This window comes from Anopheles ziemanni, chromosome 2, assembly GCF_943734765.1.
Source record: "Anopheles ziemanni chromosome 2, idAnoZiCoDA_A2_x.2, whole genome shotgun sequence".
NCBI classification, from domain to species: Eukaryota; Metazoa; Arthropoda; class Insecta; order Diptera; family Culicidae; genus Anopheles; species Anopheles ziemanni.
This window is the reverse complement of record NC_080705.1, coordinates 8,192,050-8,215,355: the sequence shown is the minus strand read 5'-3', so window position 1 is coordinate 8,215,355 and position 23,306 is coordinate 8,192,050. Positions and strand designations below refer to the sequence as shown.

The 23,306-nt window shown below is 45.9% G+C and overlaps 3 protein-coding genes across 3 annotated transcripts; 1 reads left to right on the top strand and 2 right to left on the bottom strand.

The window, feature by feature from the left end:
• Positions 1-1,276: 1,276 nt before the first annotated feature.
• On the top strand, positions 1,277-3,507 carry LOC131294375 (WD repeat and FYVE domain-containing protein 2). The gene is made up of 6 exons (XM_058322424.1): positions 1,277-1,400; positions 1,584-1,817; positions 2,062-2,409; positions 2,482-2,721; positions 2,795-3,133; positions 3,203-3,507. The coding sequence occupies exons 2-6, from the start codon at positions 1,657-1,659 to the stop codon at positions 3,339-3,341; spliced, it is 1,227 nt and encodes a 408-aa protein (XP_058178407.1). The 5' UTR covers positions 1,277-1,400; positions 1,584-1,656; the 3' UTR covers positions 3,342-3,507.
• Positions 3,508-5,766: 2,259 nt separating this feature from the next.
• On the bottom strand, positions 5,767-6,721 carry LOC131293656 (uncharacterized). Its single transcript, XM_058321735.1, has 2 exons — positions 6,661-6,721; positions 5,767-6,584 (listed from the first exon to the last, which is right to left on the bottom strand). Exons 1-2 carry the CDS (start codon positions 6,719-6,721, stop codon positions 5,776-5,778), a joined length of 870 nt encoding a protein of 289 aa, XP_058177718.1. The 3' UTR covers positions 5,767-5,775.
• An 836-nt stretch (positions 6,722-7,557) lies between these two features.
• LOC131293613 (uncharacterized) lies at positions 7,558-12,298 on the bottom strand. The gene is made up of 3 exons (XM_058321694.1): positions 12,199-12,298; positions 9,221-9,391; positions 7,558-9,158 (listed from the first exon to the last, which is right to left on the bottom strand). Exons 1-3 carry the CDS (start codon positions 12,296-12,298, stop codon positions 7,558-7,560), a joined length of 1,872 nt encoding a protein of 623 aa, XP_058177677.1.
• Positions 12,299-23,306: the final 11,008 nt, after the last annotated feature.

The window sequence follows — 23,306 nt, the reverse complement described above, 5'->3', positions numbered from 1 at the left end:
TACATGCTTCTGGCGTCATCGTAATGTAACAGTGGCAGATGACTTAATTTTCAAGGAGCACGTGTCATGTGATGTTCGCAATTTGTTGGAGATGTTATCAGTGTTGCGGGAGCTTAATCAAATGCCATTTCCATCAAATATGTTTCTTTATTTCATGAACCATACAAAATGTATCGCAAGCTCCTAAAATTCAGTGGCGAAATGGGGATAAACTTTATTACCCAACAACCCACGTGTTTCCAACGGAAGTGTTACGTTTAAAATTTATTCAATCTGAAAGAGAGAATCCAAATGAAACCATAGGGAGAGAATGTCGTTGTCCGGTATCAATATAATTTTTAAGAGACAGTAAGTAGTTATATTTCCAAACTAAACGGCCGCCGGCCAAATTTAATGAAAGGAAATCTCGTTTTAAACTGACAGCAAAATGCTGTGACTGATGACAGAATTTTGAATCGTTTTATTTGTGTTGAAACGGTTTTTTGAAAGTTTTTTGTTGAAAACCCATGGTTTTGTAACTTCCTTCAACTTAATTTGTTTCACCATTGAAAACATGACTTTTTACAAGGTTTTGCTTTACATTTATCACACGTCTACTAACGTTATTACACAATCTCCCTTTTTATAGGATCTACTGCCTATCAATTGTCGCTTGAATCTAGTTTGAAACTGTGTGATAACCCAGGAGTATAAACTAGTTCCAAGCGGGGCTTGATGGGGCTGTCAAAAGCGTCAAAAAAGTCAATTTTAGTGGTGGGAAAACTGAATCCCTACAGGGATTCGAATCTTTCGATTCAAATCCATTCTGAGATCCGGATCTTCGAATCCAAATCCCAATCCGTTGAAACAGTTTAGGAACAAGTTAGAATTGAATCAAATCGAGTTCCAAACCAATCAAATCTGATTCGAATCCTAATCGAATCATATCGTTAGAATTCGTCTATGTCAGATGGGATTTGAATCTTTAGAATCCGTTAAATGGGATTCGAATCTTTAGAATCCATCTAGGGAGCGAATCTTCAAATCTTCCGAATCCCGATTCTGCCAACACTAGTCAATTTATTTTGCAGTCCAGATTCTCGGTGCGAGAAACGAGTAATCGCTTTTCGTATTATCAGCCCTATCTCCCCGCGAAGTCAGTCAACCAAGCATTTTTTAGTTAGTTGTCCGTGTCGGTCAAGAAAGACGAGATCCAACGGAGTGTCGTCGCGTGCGTTTAGTTTAATCCCAGTGTGTTGATTTTTTCCGAACGTGGCCTCTTGTTGTTGATCCACCAAACTCACGGGTTCCTGTGCAGATTCCTATACTAGGGCGGGTGCTTTCGGTTTAAACAACAACTTGTGTCCACTGTAGGGGTGTTTTTGTTCGTAATCCTCTATTTGTTCATTCTTTCTTCGAAGGTGAGGTTCTAGCCAACCGTCTTGTAACCTTGCACTGGTGCATTACTACGGCGCCAACACAATTGCTTCCTGCAAAAAAAGGGAAAAGGAAACATTCCCCTGCACAGAGGAAAACAAGACCAGAAATTGCATACTCGTTTTACCAACACAGACACCTCCCCCTTCCCTTGCCTATCGTTGCAGATTGTAATCGGTGTTGTTTTGCAAAATCGTGTGTCATCAGGTCCGCGAACCGTTTTACACGTAGTGTGTTCGAATGGCGGCCGAAATAAAACCTGCGCCCAGGAGTGCCAATGACCGCTTCTGCACGACCAAAAAACCGGAACTGCTTAGCAAGCTCGAGGGATGCAACGATGACGTGAACGCCGCCGTGCTGATTCCGGGCGAGGACGGCGTTATCAGTGTTTGTGATGGCAAGTAAGTGGTCTAATTTAATTTCGTCAGCCTTTCTCCCTCCTTCGGGGACGGTGGAAACCAAAGAGCCCTCCGGGTGATGCTGGTTCCGTGCCGATCGATCGATGATTGCCACGACAGCGAATGCTGGAAATGGGAGACGTGAACTACTGCGAGGCGCTTTGCTAGATCATGTTGCAATTGATACTTTACGGCCTGTTGGCTCCCGTTACGTCTTCTTACGTGTTTTTTTTGGCATTCCTTCTAGAACGATACGAGTCTGGCAGAAGCGTGATTCGGGACAGTACTGGCCATCGATTTGCCAGTACATGCCGTCCGGATGCACCTCGCTGTGCTACACCCCGGAAACGAGGACACTCTTCATTGGTCAGGAGAATGGAACAATATCGCAGTTCACGCTTTCGGACGACTGCAATCGGCTCACGCCGATACGGGAATATTTGGCGCACCAGGCGCGCATCACAAACGTCACCTTTGCCAAACACACCGGCTGGATCCTGTCGGCCGGAAGGGACAAGTTCTTCGCCTACCACAGCACCGAAACCGGCGAGCGCATCGGGTGCTACACATTCGAGGCGATGTGTACGGCAATGCAGTAAGTTTTTTTTTGGATCTGATGCGGCTTCTATTTGCATCTGACTCAACTTATAATCCTTCTAATCGCCAGGTATGACGCGTTATCGAAGTATGTGTTCGTCGGTGACTACAGTGGACAGATAACGATGCTCAAACTGAGCGCTACCGGGGCGAGCATGGTGACGACGATGAAGGGTCATTCCGGCTCGGTACGCTCGTTGTACTGGGCCGAGGGACCACAGCTGTTATTCAGCGGCTCGCAAGATCAGTCCGTGATCGTTTGGGATGTCGGTGGCAAACGAGGAACAACCTACGAACTGCATGGGCATAAGTAAGATCGATTTATCTTATAGAAATATTATTGGTGATTAACGCATCTTTTAATATGCTCCACCTCATTTCAGTAACAAAGTGTCCTCCCTGTCGTACGGTTCCAATACGCAACAGTTGATTTCAGCCGGCGAAGATTCGGTGATCGTTTTTTGGGAGATGAACGCTATGCGCAAGGTAACGCCCGATTGGGTTGAGTCCGACACGTGCCAGCTGTGTACGCGTGCGTTCTTCTGGAACTTCCGCGCCATGATCGATCAGAAGCAGATCGGAATTCGGCAGCACCACTGCCGCTACTGTGGCAAGGCGGTATGCGACAAGTGCTCGACCAACCGGATCAATATCCCGATCATGGGCTTCGAGTTTGATGTGCGCGTGTGTGACCACTGTCATCAGCGGTTGAAGAGTGAGGAGTAAGTTCGATGGGCCAGCTGGCTTGCGCAGTGCTCTTACTAATTCTTTCTACCTTTTCTTTTCATCAGACGGCCCTCGCTGGCAACGTTCCACGATGCGAAGCACAGTATCGTGGCGATGGACTTGGATGAACCGCGAAAAAGACTGCTCACCGTCGGTCAGGATCGCATCATCAAGATCTGGGACCTCTCCTCCATCTGGGGTTAGTAGACGGTGGATGGGGGTAGATGAACGAAGGGGTGACTGACGACTTCTTCGGTTTCACACATTTTTCCTGTGGCGACACGCTAAAGAACGGCAATAGCAAACAAAAACAAAACAAAAAAAAGGTGCAAACCAAATAACGGAAATCCCACAAGCGAGCAAACGGCAAACCAATGTTCTTATAATTTATAAAAACACTAAAAGTACTCCCCTGCTCTACTGTTATCTAGGATATTTTCTAACCCCAACATAGAACACTTTGTTTGAAGGTAAACGTTTTGTAAAACTGGCCTAGACCATTCCTTCCTTGAAAGATGGCTTTCCCTAGACACTCTTGCCCATCGCGGTCCGGGGGATTATCTCCTCACAATTAAGCCACTTACCTACTGCTGTGCATAACACCAATTGTAACATGTCCCACCCCCCTTTGAATGTGGTCTGAGCAATGGGGTTTCTTTGGCCTACGGAGTCGGCATTTATTACGAGGGTGACTTTGGCTGGCGCAGGGGTCAGGCGGGGATTTTGTTTTGTTTCTACTATTTTCGTTGAGTAATAGATAAGCGTACTGGTGTTGTAGCGAAATCGGAAGTCTTGTGGCAAACACAATCAACCGGGAGGGCGATTGTCGTGCTTTATTTCGACGGGCCTTCGAAGGACCAACGTATGAAAAGGGAAAATCAAACTGTTCCGGGGCTTGTGTGGACATTTCTGTCCCATGCGTAGGCGTGGGATCGTATGAGGGAAATGTAATCACAATACGTATGGAATCATTCCGTGAGATTCCGCTACGGAAAGGGACAAAACAAATCACACACAGTTGAATAATGGAAAATTCGGATCAATATTGTCGGTGCTTTTAATGTTTCTATGTAGGCCGAAGATTATATACATATATTCAATAATGTGCAAAATCTATAGGCTGGCGGTAATGGTAAAACACAGTCTTTAGCCAACGATGCAAATTGGCCGGGATATACACACACATACACACAAACAACCACAAAAGTATATTCAAAACTTCAAATAAGTAGAGTAACGTAAGAAATTGAAAGGCCGGCGGAGAAAGGTATCGAAAACTCGAAACGTACGAAATGGAACAAAATCGATAGCAACCTTGTAAATTGTAATCGTGAATGATGATTCGCAAAGAGCAGAGATATATTGTTAAATTTAATAATAAAATTAACCACTAACTACACAAACTCGAAATAACCAAACGCGTTTACCTTTTGTATGCAAAATAATTCATATATTTTTATTAATGATATAATATTCTTCACCGAGACGGTTGCGTTGGAAAATTATTATCGAGCGTATTGAGCCCCCATAGAGGAAAATGTTTCTTTCCACCGGAATTCGTTCGGAATCAGTCATCCTTCTGATGATGTGCCGCAAGTGTTTCGATGAGATGGTGCTTGCGGGTGGTTGTGGTTGGCCTCCGGGTGGTGGTCGTCGTCGTGGTGGTGGTAGTTTTTGGGGTAGGCCGTGGTGTCGTTTTTGGGAACTTGTTCGGGCACGGAGGCTTCGGAGCGACGTGGTAATGCGGTGGATAATGTGGCTCGGGTTGCTGCGGTGGCCACGGGAACTGCTCAATCGGTTGCCATTCGAGGTTGGGCTCGTAGTATTCTTGCGGTGGTAGGACATCGTATGTCGGCGCGTAGTAGGGCTTGGGCGGCTCAACGGGCAGCTGCTGGTTGGAATAGTACATTCTTCCTATGATTTGATAGAGAAAAAATAACATTATTGGAATGACCTTAACCATTTTTGCAGAAAATTAACTTACCTGCTGCACTCAGCAGGAAACAGTGTCCCACTAGCACGGCAATAGACAGGATCATCTTCGACATGTTGATGTTTAGTACTTCTTGCTGAGGATGCTTTTAGGTGACTGATAGATTCTGCGGGAAATTTCTGTTCTTATATATCTTCCTCAATATTCGTACCTATTCTAGCACATGAGACGGGTAAATGTCTCTACCTTAGTTTTAAAAAGTGTACGATACGAACAACCATTCTGAACAAAAAAAGGGGACGGCCTGGACGTATTCTATTCGTGCCCTTTCCATTACCCTCCTTATGGGTATTGCGATTATTTTGAAGGTAAATTAAAGTTGCTAAGTGATAGTAAATGGGCATTTGTTTCAGTCCCCTTATAAGGACATACATTTTATTTACAAGTATTTTAGTCTTATGCCATTGAAAGCGGTAAATGATTCAACGATACATCAAGTTACAAACATGACTAAAGTGAACAAGATGATCAAGACGCGAATTACCGCCCATCTTTCTGGGGGCTTATACTCAACATTCCTTGATTATTTTTCTACCGTTAAATGAAAGCAGATTTGAGCATCAATTATTTGAAAAATCATTTATTATCTTCGTAGGTTTACGTTTATTTTCTTTGTATTTGCAAAGTTATGTTCCATATGTAAAATTATTCCAAAAGAAATCTAATGTCTAAACGGTTGTTATCGTTTGCGTCTGTTGCTTCCTCTTCGTTGAAGACGATGGCACGACCTGCTTGGTCTTTGCCACCAGCATCGTCCTGTCGGTGTTCGGCTTGTAGTTCTACCGTTGGCTTCTCGAACCGCACGGTGTCACTTTTGCCCTGATCGGGTGGTGTAAGTTTCGGAGTAATGGGATCCGTCTTTTCCTGAGAAATGTCCCACCGGGCGGCATCCTCGACGTTTGCTTCTGTTGGATCCCTGACGTTTGAGACGCGCTGCTGAAGCTCCTGCAGCTTGTACTCAAGCTTCTTGATAACTGCTTGCAGCTGACTGAGCTTTGCGTTGGCCGGAACATTCTCCATTTCGGTTACTGGGGGACTAGTTGTGGTAGACGTTGTCGTCGTCGTCGTTGCATGGTGATGACGATGGTGGTGGCTTAACGATCCTTCGTGTTGTAATCCTTGGTGTTGATGGTGGGAATGTTTCTGATGCTTATGACAGTGGCAATGCTTATGATGATGGGGATGTTTGTGAAGTTGTCCGTGATGATGGTGTTGCGTCGTAAAACGATCGTTCACAGCTTGTTGATTAGGCGACCCATAAAAGTAGCCCGACATCTTATGCCCCATTCCCCAGAAGAGTGGCATAAAAGGATTCAGTGGAAGCTTTTCCAATCCCGGATAATTCACTTCCAAGTCCAGCGCAGGCGACGTATCATCATCTGTTCGGCTCTCTGGTGCCTTTTCTACTTCGATTGTCTTCGCCGGCAGTCGGTCGTTGTAGTAGAACAGTTTTCCTAAACGTAAAGTAGAATAGATTTGTAACTTTGGATTTTTAACTCTCATTATTTTTCCTTATCCGATTTCGCTCACCTGCATCAACCAGCAGAAAACAGTTAACGATCAGCACAACAGGTAGGAAGGAGGCTCCCATTTTCGATGCAAGCAATTTTTAGCGTTCCTTAGAGGAATGTGCTAGAATAGCTGAACGGATGCGGACTGACAATTATTTTAAGCGCTTTTATATTTTTATAACATTTATTGTTCTTGAAAATTACACTACCTTTTGAAAGATACGACGTCACACTACCTAGACTGGGTTTTTTGATCAATTTTGAGCAAAATATAATCCTTATGGTCACTGTTTTAGTGCCTGGGTCATCCAAACACGAGGTAGTTGTTTATTTTCACACCCAGAATGTATTCTTTCGTGCAATTATATCGTAACTGCCTTGACCCCGATTGCCCTCGGATCTACTCAATCGTCCCATCGGCTGCACACAAATTCCATCCATCGTCAGGATGTCATCTGCTATTCCCAGGGGTTGGCAATCATCGCTTAGCAAATTAATCTGACAGGTGATAATTACAATATATTTTTTATATTTTAAAATACCCATAAAATAATGATAAGCATTTCGACAGCAGCAACTGTTCATTATTTGAAATCAATTTAGTTTATTTAGCAAAATAAAAACAACTTTGATAAATAATTGTACAGCTATGTATAAGCCATTTTACGCGATTGTTTGAATTCAAACATACATTTGGCAATGAGCGTAAGGCGTGGGTAGGGATACCCACGTGGGCACATGACTCATTGGAGGTAAATAAAACGCACACACGCACATAGACACCTTATCCTAGCGTTTTTGTTGGCGGCAGTACAGGTAGGTATTGATTGAAGATAGGAAGTAGGAAATGTAGAGAAAACCCATGATGTGGAGCGTTGTTTGAGGAGTGGTTGTTTGTTAAATAAGTCGGACGGGTTTAGCATGATTCTGGCGGGGAACAGTACCGAGGACAGTAGTAGGACCCCCGTGGAACGCATAGCTCTCCGTTGAACACGTAGTTATCCGAACAGGACAGCGTGCTCTGCTTTCCATCGATGCAGAACGAATATTGCTCACATCCCGTGTCGAAGTCGGCATGGAATCCACCCTTGGCGCAGTTGGGTTCGCAGGTTCGAGCGATGCAGTTCTCGCTGGCCGCAGCATCAACGTCATCCATCGCGCCCGCCGACGGGCAGATGTAGGAATCCCTCGATACACAGCTACGCCCATCAAAGATCTTACTACCCCGACAGGTAAGGGTTTGCAGCTTTTCACCCCGTTGGCAGAAATAGTACTGGCGACACTGGGATTCCCGGTCCTGGTAGTACCCGTCGGACCGCCCCGCACAGACCGAATCGTCCGCACAATGGTCGTCCGAGTTCGGTACCCTCGGGTGACACCTACCGTCCGTGAAGATCTGTCCCGGCGGGCAGAGGTACGATATTTTGTTACCCTCCGTGCAGAGATGGTACGCACGGCAACCGGCACGGGCGTCCTTGTGGTACCCGTTCGGTTTCCCCCGGCACGAGTCGACGTCATCCACCGGGCAGTGGTAGCCGACCTCCGGAACACAGTTTTCACCGTCGAACGCATAACCAGCCCGACAGCGGAGGCTCGTCTTGGCCCCGTTGTGGCAATGGAAGTAGCCGTTGCAGCCATTGGAATCGAAGTCCTGGTAGTATCCGGAGGCACGCTGGGCACAATCGGACGAGTACGGAACCCGGTTGCAGGAGGCCGATCCGAGATGATTCTCACGACACGCACCATCTCCGGTGGCGTCATAGTGGAACCCGTACGGACAGGAATGTTCCTCGACGGTCCGTTGGTTTTCGCAGCGGACGTAGAAGGCACAACCCTTCCGTGGGTCGACGTGAAATCCGTCGTAGCGCAGGTGACAGATGTCACTCGGGGGATCCAACCGTGGACAATGGTAGAGGAAACTAGGAACGCACTGCTGCCCGTTGAACACCGTCATGGGTGCGCAGTCGTGACGTGCGGTCAGTTGCCGTGATCGACACTCGATATGAGTCCTGCAGTCTCGGGAAGTTGCCGCCAGGTGAAGCCCATCGGGCAGAAACGAACAGGCGCCTTTGGACGGATCCCACTCGTCGGCGTCGTGCTCCGTTGGATGGCACGCTGTGTGATGTCCTCCGTCGTGCATCGAGCAATGGGAGGTCCGCATGTCAAACCGATACCCGGGAGGACACTCAAGCACATCCAGCACCTGATCGGCCTCACACCGGAGGTACTTCTTACAGTCCTTAGCGTCGCCATCCTGTAGAAGATGATTCCCATCCGAAAGCCCGTAACAGCGTGGATCTGCGTCATACTGGAAGCTAGCGCTTGTCGCTTCCGGACTCTCACAAACGACCCGATCCTGCGCCACGCAATCCCTTCCATCGAACAACGTCCCCGGTGGACAGTTTTCCATGGAGACTATCTTACCTCCGTGACATCGGTACGAGCGGTTGCAGGCCTGCGTAGTATCGGAGTATACTCCGTTAGTTTTTCCGCTGCAGATTGCCTCGTAGCAGGTTCCTGCGGGAGTCGTCATACGGAATTACAAAGAGTCGTAAAAGTTCAGTCGATCGGGAGCTTACCTTCACTGCGGATACATTTCTGCTGGTAGAAGTCAAACATGGCGCCTTCGGTGCAGCGGAACCGAACCGGTTGAGACTGGTGACAACGATAGTAGGCGCTACAGCGCGTGCCAGGAACCGTGTAGAAGAAGTCATCGTTCTGCGAGCAAACCAGCTCCACAGAGGAAGCTCCTGTCGGGGGAGACAAATAACCAAAGATAAGCACATTTCTTCTCGAAATCACAAAGCCTCAAAACAACGATGATGAATTGGTAGGCCCTAAAAGTGGCTTGGCCAAAAGTTCCAGATAACCGGTTAGCAGCCGGGGTTCAGCCGTCACGACTTTATATTGACGTCAATGGATTGATCTTTCGTGGGAAAGACCGATTAGGCGCTCTTGTAGAGATGCCGGTTCTGTGTGGTTCTACATTGGGACACTTAGTACGCTCCGGTTATGGTAATGGTGTTAAAAATGGAGATCGGTAACGGCAAATTTATTAATCACTTGACACTGGCGCCAGATTTGTTTTGTTCAACATCATCCTACTTTTACATTGCGTTTCAATCTGTTCAATTAAAATACCAAGAGTTGGTTCGAGATTTAGAACTGCATCTAGTAGTCAGTGATTGCCTTAATCGCGGGGCATCTTCGTCATCAGGGGTTATTCACAGTTCAAGTGTTGATTGAGCAAGATGAAGATTATATCGGTCCATCTACTCGTCCTGGTGACTTTAGTGGCAAGCTTTTCCATTTCAAAAACGAACGAATTCGAAGAGGATATTCAAACAACGACTGCGCAACTGCGCTCTATTAAAGAAGACTGGGTGTCGTTTGTGCAAGAGAATGTAGCGACTACTGAACCTTATTCAGAATCTATCCCAGATATGTTGGCCCAAGAATTCATTCCGCTCAGTCGTGCATCCGTTGAATCCTGGTCTACCGGTGCGGAAAGTTCCGGATGGAATTCTTCGAAAAATTTGTTCACCACCGATGGACAACAATTTAGTACGGAAACACCAATTGACGAGAGTTATCGAGTCGAACTTACGATGGAAGATGAATTTATCGACTCGGTAGAACCCATCGAAGCTCGGCTAAGAATCGAGCGAACTCCATATTCGGCCTTGCTGTACCAAGAGGATGAGTTCGGGTTGGAGTTTCTCTGTGCCGGCTACTGGCTCCAGAAGAATGTGCTGCTAATTCGGGCTGACTGTTTGCCGGAAAATGTGCCGTAAGTTAAAAACTTGTACCTTCGAGTAAAATATCTAGTAACCATTGATCGTCTTTTTTTAACTCATTATTTCCAGTTTGAAAATGGATGATTTGGTGGGGGACATTTTTCTAAACAACCAATTGAACTTGCGTATCCTGCGACTGGAAGATGATTATGATTACCCGTCTTCCGACGAACAGCAGTTACCTTTACATCTTGCCAATATTCAGGACGACTCTACTTTATTGCAATCCTGCAATCTCTACGTTTTGGTTGAAGACAACACCCTGTTTGAGGCACGGTATTCCAATTTAGGATGTTTTATGATTTATTTAATGCTTCTTGTTTGATTTCTCGTTGCGCAGAAATTCACATGGTCTACTAGACCAATAGCGTTCAAGCGGGCTCGAGGTCCGTGCGCCGATGGAATGCTCTGCCTGCGGGTTCGTCCGTCATCCCCGAACGGCTGGGATTACGCGCTGGTTTGCCAGCAATCGCTCGTCGGAATGCTGGCCGTGGAGCGCACGAAATACGAGCGAGTTTTTGGAAGGCTTTCGCTGTTGGAAGTCAGCCGGACGAAGCCATGGATTAGCCAAACTTTAGAGGAGCTAGATGGCAACCTGGAGGACTATGAGCTCGAGGAAGGCGATCAAGCAGAAGAAGAAGCAGAGGTGGAAGATGATTTCAAAGAGGAGGAACAAGAAGAAAGAGATGATGATGAAGAATATGCCACAGTTGTAGAAGAATTCGACGAGGAAGAGGACGAGGTCGAGGACGACGAAGAGGCAAGTGCCAAACAATCAAAGGAGAACCAGGATATGGTTCAATTTTTCTCCTACCTTTGGGATCTTCTTTTTTAAAACGTCCCCCGGTCACAATTCGTTAACATTCTAATCCCTCGATCGTTTCGGGTCCGACGCAACGAGTGTCATTGAGCACGTGACACAAATTAAATAAAAGGTCTGGTCGTGCAGTTCGAGCCTCTTGAATCTAAATACCAGCTGAATGAATGCCAAGAATGCTTGCTCTTATGGAATTTACTTCTATTTTCACTTCGGTGGTCTTTCTTGTTGCTCGATTTCCATTCGCTTGCATTGAAAACGCGTGCCCACTTCTTTTGCATATCAGTTCGAGAAAAAGGATGGAAAAATCAAAGAACGCGACTGAATGCGCGAAACCACCCGCGAAGGATGGACGAACCGAAGACGTTCGTCGAATTAATTTGCCGTTTCTTGATACGGTTTTTGGGGTGTTCTTTTCTTTTTTTATGTTATGCATACATACATACATACTACCTGATCCCGGATTTGCGAGCCTAACAAGTCATTAAATTTTATGAATGATCGTAGAGCGGCCTCGCGAGCATACACAAACCATCTGCGGGCCGTGTGTGTCGCATCAATAAAACGATAAATCAACCGATTAGAGGCATGGTTGGTGTCGTTTCGAACGTCTTTTTACTCTTCATCTAGAGTTGTGTTAACATTTGCAAAATGTTCGCAGACCGATGATAATGGCGGTGTGTGACAAGTTCTTAAACACGGCTTAGAAGAAACTATGCTTCCAACTCAATGTCCAGATTAGTCAAATGAAGAATGTGTTATACTGTCCCACCAACAGTTCGTATCGCACCGGATCCGAATGGGATAAAAATAACATTCTCTTTTCTCCCATCACTTTCGAAGAGGCTAATCTTCCTCCCTCTTTCCATCGACACCTCCGTCACTGCTCCAGTGCAACTTCCCCGCCACCACCATCACAATAATCCGGTTATTATGGACTTACCTGTGGCAAGGACGGTCATTGCTATCGCCGTTACGAGTTTGCATAAATTTGCTGGCCCACCACCGACGCACCCCGGGTCCTCTCCGCCTCTCCGCCGCATGCTTTCTTCTCTCCGCAAGGGGTTTCGGCTCGAGACGTTCGCGAGACCCCAACGCCAGTAGGTCTGCCTTTGCCGAGGACTGGATGTCGCCACGATTAAGATGTCGTTTTTACTCACTCTCTCTCTCTCTCTTTCTGTCTTCGCGCTTTTCGGGTGGCGTCTGCGTCTAGCGCTTCCGTTAACGGAACTGAATTTGAACGGCGTCCGCAGGTCAGTGGGAGGGCGTTAGGGATGGTTTTTTTTGTTTCAATCGATCGTTTTCCCTCTTCTCGGGGGGAGATGCTCGCCTGTCGAGGGTTGTGACTTAATTAACCGGTGATATAAAGCTGGTTGCAGATATAAAGGCACGGCCTGCTGGAGGAGGGTGGAATCAACCAGGTTGTGGGAACCTGCTGGATAATTGGATGGCACGGGCAGCAAAGGAAACAAGAAAAACGGAATAATAGAGATTTGTTTGCGTTGAGCTAGAATTGTTTCGTAGCGCCAGCTTTTGCGCGTGGGCACGCATTGGCACGTGACCTGGTGTGCTCGGTGATTGACTCGGTTATTGGCGTATCGGAATGTTAGTGCTATTCGTCCAAGCATCGAAACCCTCTGCAGCCTCTCCCCTCTTTTTTCCCCCAGCGACAAGCCTTGCCATCCGAGTTCGTATTCTTGAGTTGATCACATTTACAGCCGGGATTGGATCGTGAGCGCGAGCGCCCGCCCCGCGGAACCAGTTCGCGAAGGCGGATCTAGACGTCGGCTTATGGATGATACGGTGAAAAATGGTCAATTAAGAACCCCACCCCGCGCGGACGCGAAAGGCGTTCGAAAGTGGACGTTAACAAGATGTCACTGGTGAAGCGCATGGGTTAGTTTTGTTTATCGGGTTTATTGATTACGAAGAGGCGAACCCGGTGGATGTTGAATGAATTTAGTTGGTAGCTGGTTTCAAAACTACCACACGCTTCACCACCAGGCGAGACATCTTTCAATTGCTGCTCCTGCAGCACAACGATTACGATTGTGTCTCGCCTTTAATATGTCAAGGCCTTTCACGATGGCGCTAGGCAGCGCTGCGTGGTACCGATCGAAAGAGTTGAAGGACTGGCTGAGGCCAGCTGAAACGGCAACAAGGATGGGCTATTTAACAATGCGATTCGTTTGAGTCTTTTGCTTCACCCCTTTTTTTAAATTTCGATTTTTAATATATTTAAATATTTCCGATTGCTCTTCTTTAATTATAGATCTGACTTCTACCAATAAATTTAATTACTTTTAGTTTTGTTCTTGACACTTCGCATAGAGTGATCAATGTGTGCAGGTTCGTCGCTTACCGACGGCGAATTCAAGTCTTTCGTTTGTTAACGGGTATTTGATCGCAGTTTATTAAGTTTTTGCACATTGTTTAGCATTATCGACCTATGAAGACGGGTTTCACTTAAAGCACCACATACCCTACACAAATATTTTCTTCTTGATTCTTAAAATATGCTGCATGTTAGCGGGTTCGTCGTTTTCCAAGAAAGCACTTAAGTCTTTTGTTCAAAATTTAATGTTTAGGGGATTTTATCGCGTTTATGTGTTGCCGTTATCCAACTAAATTTAACTCAAAATTTCATAGACTTAATCTTTACCGGTTGAATAAAGAAAGATCTGCACGATACAATTTTAGCAACGTTATTGCCAATGGTTCATAACTGAATACTGAAACAAATGACCCTCTGTTCGATGTACTTTCTCGTCAAGTGTTTTGCCGAACCGCTCACTTTCGGTACCGTTGACCGTTTGTTTGATTTAATTTTCACCCACTGTATGTCCATTCATTTGGCCCATCAAAGGCTGACGTTATCCGTCTCCCGCCGAAATCTCGATTGCACAACATTGCTAATTGTGTTGGTGTTAATCGCGAATGGCTTGCGTGTGGCTTTCGATAGGTATATGCAACAGCAACTGATTTGCTTTGTTTTTTAATTCTCAACCTTCCCCCGCAGAGCTGTTGGTGGTAATATGCTGCCGGCATCGCAAAGCACTTACTAACACCCCAAAGCAACCGCACGCCGGTGTCTTCTCACCTTTAGAACGAAGCACAACAGAGAACAGCAACAGCAACGGTGAACACCACGCGAACCTGGGCCGGAACTGAAAAAGGCTCGCCGTTTCGCTGGGAAACAAGTCGCTCCGTCGGTTGGAGCAGGAATGGAGGGGCCCGGCGGATGGTGGTTTTGTTTATCAGCGAATCGATATTTACGCACGCACACGGTACCGGTCTGAGCACGGGCGGGTAAAGGTTATCGCGTTAATTGCGTAAAGGTTGCCTTCGGCACTCAAGGAAACGGTTGTAAAACTCGAGCTTGAAATGCGTTCATCACAGTTTACAAACGGTTCTAAATCACAACACGCACCTCAACTGAGATAAACTAACGGTCAACCACAAACCAGCTGATTTCTGAAGGACGCACAGCGAAGGATTCTTGTACGCAAATGAACTTCAAAGATCGCGCACACTGCACTCAGCTAAGTTGGAGTTTGATCTTCCCGCGTTCGCAACCGACTGACGGCTCGAGAACCTGACGATGATGAGACCGCCCGTTCGGCAACCGGATGAATGAAGTCCGAGTCGCCGTGGAGTCTCCCATTTATACGAGGGGGAGTGGGAAACGAATCGATCGCACCGAGATCGCGAGAGCATCGCGAAGATCAGCGGACGTGCGAGAGCGAGAGCAGAGGGAAAGGCATGATGGCATGGCGATCGCGCGTTCTCACGTGGTGGATTTTCGGGTCTGGCTGGGGGGGCTTGGTTTTGGGAGGATTTCCGTGGTTCGGATCGCGCGTGCCTTGGAACATTTCGGCGCGTTAGAAAGTGATCGCTCCAAGAAAGGGTGGAGAAGAAAAGGAAAACCACCGGCAGTGGTGGAATGATTTCTCATTTGCACACCGTTCAGGATGTTCTCTCGTTACCCGGATTCGTTGCGCCTTCACTTTGGTGTGTTTGCGTCAAGTGAAATCTAATACCTTTGAATTGTGCCGCAAATCCGTGTTCTTTTATTAGACGGCGAAAGGCGTGGAAAGAGTTTGGCGAGGACTTCGCTACCGATCGAACGCTAAATCCCAGAAGTAGTGTGAACTCATCGTTTACTTACGCAAATCTACCCCATTAAATCTGCTCATTCTCTTTTTCTCTGTTTTACATACTTATTTTATTTTTAGCTTCTTTTCCATGCTGACATATGATCGCCCCATCGATTAAATTGAAAATGATCGTGCGCCTCCATCGGAGTTTATGATGCGCCTCCATCGTAGATGTATTGTTTTTTATATGCGCCGCATCGACTTTTTTTTACAATATTCAAATGATTGTAGAGAGAAGAGAGAGTTTTTTTAAATGCAAAAACGTGTTTTTATTTAGTTGTATTTTTTTTAACTTGTTTGGGACTTGAATGAAGCTTCTTGTTTCACCGCTTTTGAGGCTCTTATTTTGACGCTTTTCTGTCTACCAGACTTGTTTCGCTTGCTTTTTTTTAAATCTCCTGATGACGACACTCTGACTGGATGATTCAACGTTTGTCGTTGTTCCTCGTATATTTATTTGCCACCTTCATCGGCTCCGGCAACGATCCTCAACGGTATCGATTACCTCGGTGGAGGAATACCGTCCAAAATAAGTGGCCTCCGGTGGCAAAGGAGATACTCTCCGGCAAGGGCGAACGATTCGGCTACCGACTTTACGCGACACCAGGGATATCATATGTCGCTGCGGCTTAACTAATTTATACAAATTAACACACTGAAGCCGAAAATGATTGCCCAATTTATAGCCCGCCTCCCTGCTGGGCCGTTATATGGCGATTCCGGAGATGGTTGCTCGGTAGCACGGATGCACGGGTGAGCTCATAACTTGGCCAGTTGTGCTTCGCTTCGTTTCGTCCTGCCCAGCCCGGCCGGTGTTGGATTCCGCCCCCCCCCCCCCCCCCCATAGACAAAGAAAGGTCATTCGCGGTGGGTCAATCGCGAGTGAGATCATCCCTAGGGGCCAGGTGGCGGCAAAGAAAGTCCGGCTGCAAAGACAGGAGCAATGCCCCCGGGAAAATATTATGCGAAAGATGATATTTCTGGGACGAAAAATTAATAACTTATCGTTAGCAGCGCTGGCGGTTCGGTCATTGCGCGATGACTAACACAAGCCCTTTTGGGGATGATTCACCCACCAAAGTGAACATTATGAGCCAATGATCAGATTTCATGCCGATAATGCTTTCTTGCTTCGGTTAATAAATGCCATCAATTGTGTGGATCCGATATAGCGATAGTCGGTCATGTTTCAGGATGGAATTTTTCAATCCATTAATAAATCATTCATTGTTGAATTCTTAATCCATGCCTAATACTTATCTTTTTTTTTTATAGCGAAAGGATAGATTAAGGATATTCCGTTTTATTTTACACTCAACAATAAGATTTTAAATAGGAAAGATTAATGTGTATGGTCAGAGAGATTGTCGTAAATAATTTGGATCAGTTTTGTTACTCAAATTGCAATGATTTTAATCAATTTGTTGAATATCGTTGTTCGTTAAGTAATTTTACCAATTATTTTACAATAAAACAAGTAGTTACTTGATCTATGTTAGGTTAATATTGTGTTTGGTCAGTTCTAAAATTCACAAATTTAATGAATTCTTTTACTTATTTGATTAATGAATAATACATCCAAGTGTACAATAGCGAAAAAGGATTGCATAATTTTGAGCTTTGGTGTTCAAGAAAATATGTACTTTTTCTTGAATATTTTTGGTCTGGGTAAAGCTTTTTAAGTTTAAGAGATTTATGTTTTAGGTCTAAGGTGTATTATAACGCATATTTTCAAGAGAGCGCAAAATTATTTTCCTTCAAAAAAAGATTCTTTAAAACATAATAATCACGTAAAGTGCTATGTGTGTAAAAGAAAAGATTCTTACCAGACCGTTCCTTTATGTTTGCTTTTGCCCGTATCCGATCCGTTCGACATGATTCCGGGAATTCCCATCTCTACCATTAGCTCTACCGTCACCTGTCTCTCTACCTGTCGCGTTCGGTTGTGTGTGTGCGATACGGGGGTTGTTTCCATTCTTCTTGCTGTTGGTATTCCCAAAGCGGAGAAATGGTCGAAAATACAATGCTCGCGCTGAGCGAAACGTCAGTGTGTCGGAATTAGTCCGTCTTGTCCAGTGCATCGCGAAGGATCGACGTCCATATTACCGCGGAGGTGTGTCCCGTGTTCGTTCGAAATTCGAGGGGGTGGTTTTTCCGCTTGGCAGTGTTATCTTTCACCGGTTGTTTTTCGTGTGCATGTGGAAATTTGATTAAAAATAACTCACCTTTGCTATTGTGTCACGATTCGATCGACGAGACTGCAGGTGCGCTGATGGCGATCGCATTCGAAAACCCCTCTTCCCCGACCGGAAGTAACGTGACGGTGCTGGGCGCTCGTCAAGCGTGAAAAGCGCACCCTGTTTCCCACAACCCCTTGCCGCTCTTTCTTCCGGTCTCGATCCACCGTTCCGGGCAGCACATTACGGGTTCATTGGTTCTCGGTTCTCGGTCTGCTACAACAGGTTGCGTGAAGCGTCATCCCGCACGACGGACCGCGGCCACGGTACATTACCCGTCCCGTCCCGGTGGCTCATTCCAGAGCTGTCAAATCGAGAGCACGGCTAAGAGAGAAAGAGAGAGAGAGGGGCAAATTCGGATTCGTTATCTGCGCGTTCGAGAGAAAAGGCACGGAAGGCACGGTGTCTGACCATCAAAAAGGTTTCGCTGGCCCGCCGCGGAGGCTTTGTGTAGGTGTGTGTGTGCGTGTCAGCGCTCGAAGAACGGGTCGCGCAATTCTCCGCGAATTCGCGGATCTCCCAAAGCGCGCTTCTCACCCCTCTCGCGCTTTCTCTCGCGCCGCGAAAGGGTGCGTGAACTTGAACTTTCTCGCGGGCCGCTCTTTTTCCCGACGGATGCACCTTCATTCTCTCTCTTTTCACTGTCGGCGGCGAAAGTGCACTGCGGGGTTGGAAAAACTACACCAACACCAACCAACACAGGGGGGGTGGAAGAGAAACGGAAACGGAGCGACAGGCGAATAGGGGTTGATTTGTTGGCGATCGTACCAGACAGAGTGAGAGAGAGTGGAAGTCGGTTCGGTGTGTGAGAAGTGGCCATACACAGCGGACCGCAGTCACAGTTGAACCTTTGATGTGAACGTAGCGGAGCAACACTTGCGGAGCTGAGAGCTGAGAACGGTGTACGTGTCTTTTGCACCGGAAAAGTGTCCTAAACGGGGGTGACTTCTACCCCTTCAAAAGTCTGCTGCGCAAGCTTATCGTACGTCGGAATGGATAGTTAAATGAGTTTAGTTTAAGTGAACAAGAAAAAGCCCTAATTGTGGAGCGATCATTGTGGAGAAAATTTTCCACCATCGCCACATCAACGTCGGGCATGAAAAACTCATCTCACAGTCTTCAGCGATCTTTATAATTATTTTAAAATAATAATTCTTTGAAAAAATTAGTCACTTCTCGAACAACGGAAAATAAGTTCGTTCTGGTGCTAAACTACACCAAAGATCACCGGTGTTAACCTGTGTGTGTGTGTGTGAGTGAGTGTGTACACGTATGGCACAGGCAAAAGTTATTGTTGCATGACCGAAAATAAGTGACTCGTCGTGGCCCGACGGGGTGAGAATTCGCCCGAAATTCGTGAAAGATCAATTTTTCACAAATTCTTTCAATTCGCAAATTCGAATGATCGTGCGATGATCTTCTGCTAGTTGCGTCATTAGTTCAGTGTTGCTCGCTAGTGCGTATGTGTGTGTGTATGTGTTTGTATGTTGGCAGTAATTAATCGCACACTTGTGTATGTGTGTTCAGTATTCGTACACGTTACGTTACCCTCTCATGGGAAGAATTTTCCGAGCTTAACAGTCGATATCAAATAAGGTAGCTTTTCTAAAGCCTCCGATAAGACGACAATTTATATTTCCATCGACACTGTCGTTGTGTTTATGTGTGTATGTGTTTGCATGAGGTGAAAAAAAGGCAGAAGAATTATCCCGGTTGGATGATGGAATGCAATGCTAAAGAAGTAGAAGAAATGAAAAGAAATTTTTATTCAAATTAGGAGGAGCAGAGCAGGCAACAGAAACAGGTCACCACCAGTACGTCGGTATCTTTCCGAACGTGTTTCTTTCTTCTCGCGTTCGGTCCCTGATTTCCCTTCGATCTTCGATCCTCCGCCGCGTTCCTTTCCGCCCCGTCTTGTGCTCCTTTTTTTTCCTTCTCTCCCGTCCTCCTTTATTTTCCATTCTTCGCACACCGGAGCGAAGCTGCTTAGGAACTGAACAACAGACAAGAACAAAAACAACAACAGTACAACCAACAACAAACCCACCAACAGCAACAGCCAGAAAAATCTTCTCTTCCGTTCGCGCGACCAAAGTGACTGCATCAACCGTTGCGGCGTGAAGCGACGAACCCGGTCGGAGTCAAGTCCGCAGCAGAAGACGAACCGAACCGGTTCCGCCCCGGGGAAGGGAAGTGTTTTTGTGTGCGTGTGTGCGCGTGTGTATGCTCAGGGGGAGAACGCCGCGGAAAAAGGTGTTCCACCGAGAACCTCCGTGGCACCGCCTTGGGAGTAATTAACGGCAGTTTTATCTCGCAAGCGCAACCAGACGAACGAATGGACTAAGTAGCACTTCGCCAAAGCGACTCCACATCACCACCACCACTACAACCAGCAGCACCAACCAGCTTCGTCGGCCAGCTTGAGGGAAAGCAATAGAACACCGTTTCGAGCAATGGCCGCGGATCGGAAATGGATGGATCGAATTTGGGAGAGAATTTTTCCAGCCATGGTTTCAACACAAGAGCCGACTCAGTTTCCCGAACCCAGCCCTCTCAATTTGCCCCAGACGTGCTGAACGGCGAGAGGGAAAATAAAGAAAGCAGAAGTGGAAGAATATTCAATTTTCCAACGATCGTTTAACGAAAATTCGAACGGCTCTGGGGCAGTGTTGTGTGTGAATGTGTTTATCCTTTTTCTCTGCCGTGTTCTAAGTTCAACGTGTGCATTTTTCATGTGATAAAACTGATGATATGTTAAAGAATTTTTTATTTTATTCATTATTAATCCAATTAAGTTCACAACGTGTATCTTGGTACATTTGGCTAAACCAAATTTTTGTATAATTCTGTCCAACAACAACAGTTGTAGTAATTTGCGTAGTTTTCTTAAAACAGTGAAAAAGTGAAAATAAGTGTTAAACAAGTGTTCAATAGAGCAGGTGGAGAAAATTTTATTTAGTTTCATTTACCCCTTCGAACCACTGGAAAAAAAAGTTGTACTGAAAGGTAAGCATTATACTTCTGTTATTGCAAATATTTGCAACCGATTGCACGATCCTCGATCCAATCGTGATCTCACTTTTAACACCCATTTGCCATTTTCTGTCATTTACGCAATCAAGTAACAACAGGAAAATCGTAGATCCGTCCAAAAAATAGAGCCTCAACTCCGACGTAACGTACGAATTGATGGTAACATTTTCGAACGAAAGCGTCAGTGTTTTGCAGCTTCTATCGCAACGGGAAAGACTAATTTCGGACAAAGTCGTATCGGGCACGGGGCGTTGATCATGGTTGTAAAACAGTAAAAAAAAAATCCCCACAACCGTAACCTCTGAGACACACACATGGCATTACATGGCTTTCGGTTCGGTTGGGTGTTTTAATGCCTCAGTTAGTCAGTTTTTATTCGATGTCGACTACAGTTTATATTTGGCCGGCCCTCGACAACGTTCACCCGTGGCCAAACGTCTCACCCCTTCGCATCCGCACACACACACACAGGCACACTTACAGGCGAAGTTTCCGTCCATGGTGGCACGGTCACGGTAGAAAAGCTTCATGAATATATAACAACAACAATACGGCACGGAATGGGGATGGAAAAACACCCATACAGCGCCGAATGTGGAAAAAAGTTAGCTCTGCCAGCTATAGGGAGCGGAGCGGAAGCAAAACAGAAAACGCACAGGGGCACTGCGGAACAAAACGAATCCATTCCGTCGTGGCAAAGCGTCGACGGGAGGAAAAACCCGAAAAACCTCCCCGGGGCCAAATGTAGCGAATGGCGGTGAGCGCGGTCGGTTTGGTTTTGTTTTTTTTTTTTATAAAGTTGTGAAATTGAACCAGCTGAGGTCATTAGGGAGAAAAAACACAACGGCGATCAAAACATATGAAAGAACAAAAAATAAATAGGAACACTGTCACAAAAATAAAACAATACAGACAAACACATCGGGCGCGATGTTGTGGCTCTTCACGACATAAAAAAAGCATTAAAAGTACAATTTAGCAACAAAAACGTTGAACATGCGGTAGAAGAAACGACGAAAGCAACAACTTACCGGTAGAAAAATGCTGACTCAGCTTTTCTGAGCGAGAAACTAATAATGGGCTATCTCCTTTTGCGGACGATCGAGTGATGAAAAATGTTCTAAATGAACAAAAAACAAAAAACGGGAAAAGCTGACTTCTAAACTTCAGCAGAGATCAACTTTTAATGGATAAGTCTTTGTAAGTCATGTAAAGTTATTAAACTGTAAGTGAAAATCAATCATTTATAAAGAGTTTCACAATTGAGTGTTAAATTTGTCATTTCTGGTCCTCGTTTAAGATAAAAACAAATCGTGCCCACTAAGTCTTGTTGCGACCCGTGATGTTATGATTTGATGTTTAAAAAATGATTTAAAAAACAACCGACACACACAAAACCTACCCTTCACTTGGAAAGCACTCCCAGTGCAGTCAAAGTAGAACAACTGGCGTTGGAACGTGAACCTCGGGCGCTCGTAATTTGCATTTTTTGAAGCCACCAAAAATGGCGTTCCCCTTCAGTTCGGACTCGCCCACCTGCGAGCCCATTTTCATGCCCTTCGACACCGGGTAGAACGTGTGTGAAACGATATCATTTACACTCGTGGGTGTTTATCGTGTGTGTTTTGCTAACCAGCTGCTTTGCCAGGACGGTGGAAAGATTTCCAGAACTACTTCACTGGCCGCGTGTTGTGAGGTTTCTCTTTGCGGTCGTGTTGTGATATGTGATATTAGGGAAGGGGCGAAGGAAAATGTGTGGCTTAGGGCGATTTTCCAGACATTTGTTTTCTGGTAATGCGACACTTTGGGTTTTCTCGGTGAAGTAGCTGAAAACCTTTAGCTGAGTTAGTCATGAAGTAAGTGTGGATAAGGTATCAAAATTGATCTTTTTTCGATGGATGAGTTGATTAATCGTTTGTGGAATATTTGCTGAAAGTTATAGATGCCTTTGAAGGCGTGGCAAACTGTTGCCCATTAAGCGGCAAGGTGATTGGAATGTGATTGATTAACACTATCCTAACACTCCGGGCTGGCACCAGCGCTGAAAGATTACGACGGTTTCGAAGCCCAAAGTCGATCAATCTCAAAATCGAGCATTCCTTCACGCTCGCGAGACACTAGCCGCACACCTGTTTCGGAGCTGAAGTATCGTTTGCTTGCGATAAGGCTTCGCTGCCACGCGGTCAATCGTCGGAAAAAGTTATAAAATCCAAACGATGCGACTTGTCTGACTTGGCGAGCTCAAAACAATCGACCTGCTGCTGGTGGTGAAAGTTTGTTGTGTTTCTAGCGAACGAACGAAACGGACGGCAAAACGCGACAGACCTCCGAAGAACGAGACTGTGGATGTCTCGAGGATCAATTCCTTCCGACTAATTTCTCTTCGTCTCACATAAGACTCTGGGCGGGCAATAAACTTGGTTTTGATCATTCGCAGGTGAGGAGTTTCTGTTGTGGAATGTCCATAAAAAAGAAGTTTTCAATGTAGAAGACGCTCCCCGCGTCCGCTCGGGAACCACATTCCAAACGTGGCCGGGTTTGTATTAGTGCGGATAACGATTTTCCGATCGTTAATGTGTGTGCTTACGAATTGGATTCTCACCATCGGGTTTCATTCTTTTGCG

Coding starts and splice junctions, on each gene's coding strand:
- LOC131294375 (XM_058322424.1), top strand. CDS start 1,657: ATGGCGGCCGAAATAAAACCTGCGCCCAGGAGTGCCAATGACCGCTTC. Junction 2,722..2,794: donor TACGAACTGCATGGGCATAA/GTAAGATCGATT, acceptor ACCTCATTTCAG/TAACAAAGTGTCCTCCCTGT. Junction 3,134..3,202: donor CAGCGGTTGAAGAGTGAGGA/GTAAGTTCGATG, acceptor TCTTTTCATCAG/ACGGCCCTCGCTGGCAACGT.
- LOC131293656 (XM_058321735.1), bottom strand. CDS start 6,721: ATGGGAGCCTCCTTCCTACCTGTTGTGCTGATCGTTAACTGTTTTCTG. Junction 6,585..6,660: donor TTTTCTGCTGGTTGATGCAG/GTGAGCGAAATC, acceptor CTTTACGTTTAG/GAAAACTGTTCTACTACAAC.
- LOC131293613 (XM_058321694.1), bottom strand. CDS start 12,298: ATGCGGCGGAGAGGCGGAGAGGACCCGGGGTGCGTCGGTGGTGGGCCA. Junction 9,392..12,198: donor AATGACCGTCCTTGCCACAG/GTAAGTCCATAA, acceptor CTCCCCCGACAG/GAGCTTCCTCTGTGGAGCTG. Junction 9,159..9,220: donor GAAATGTATCCGCAGTGAAG/GTAAGCTCCCGA, acceptor CGACTCCCGCAG/GAACCTGCTACGAGGCAATC.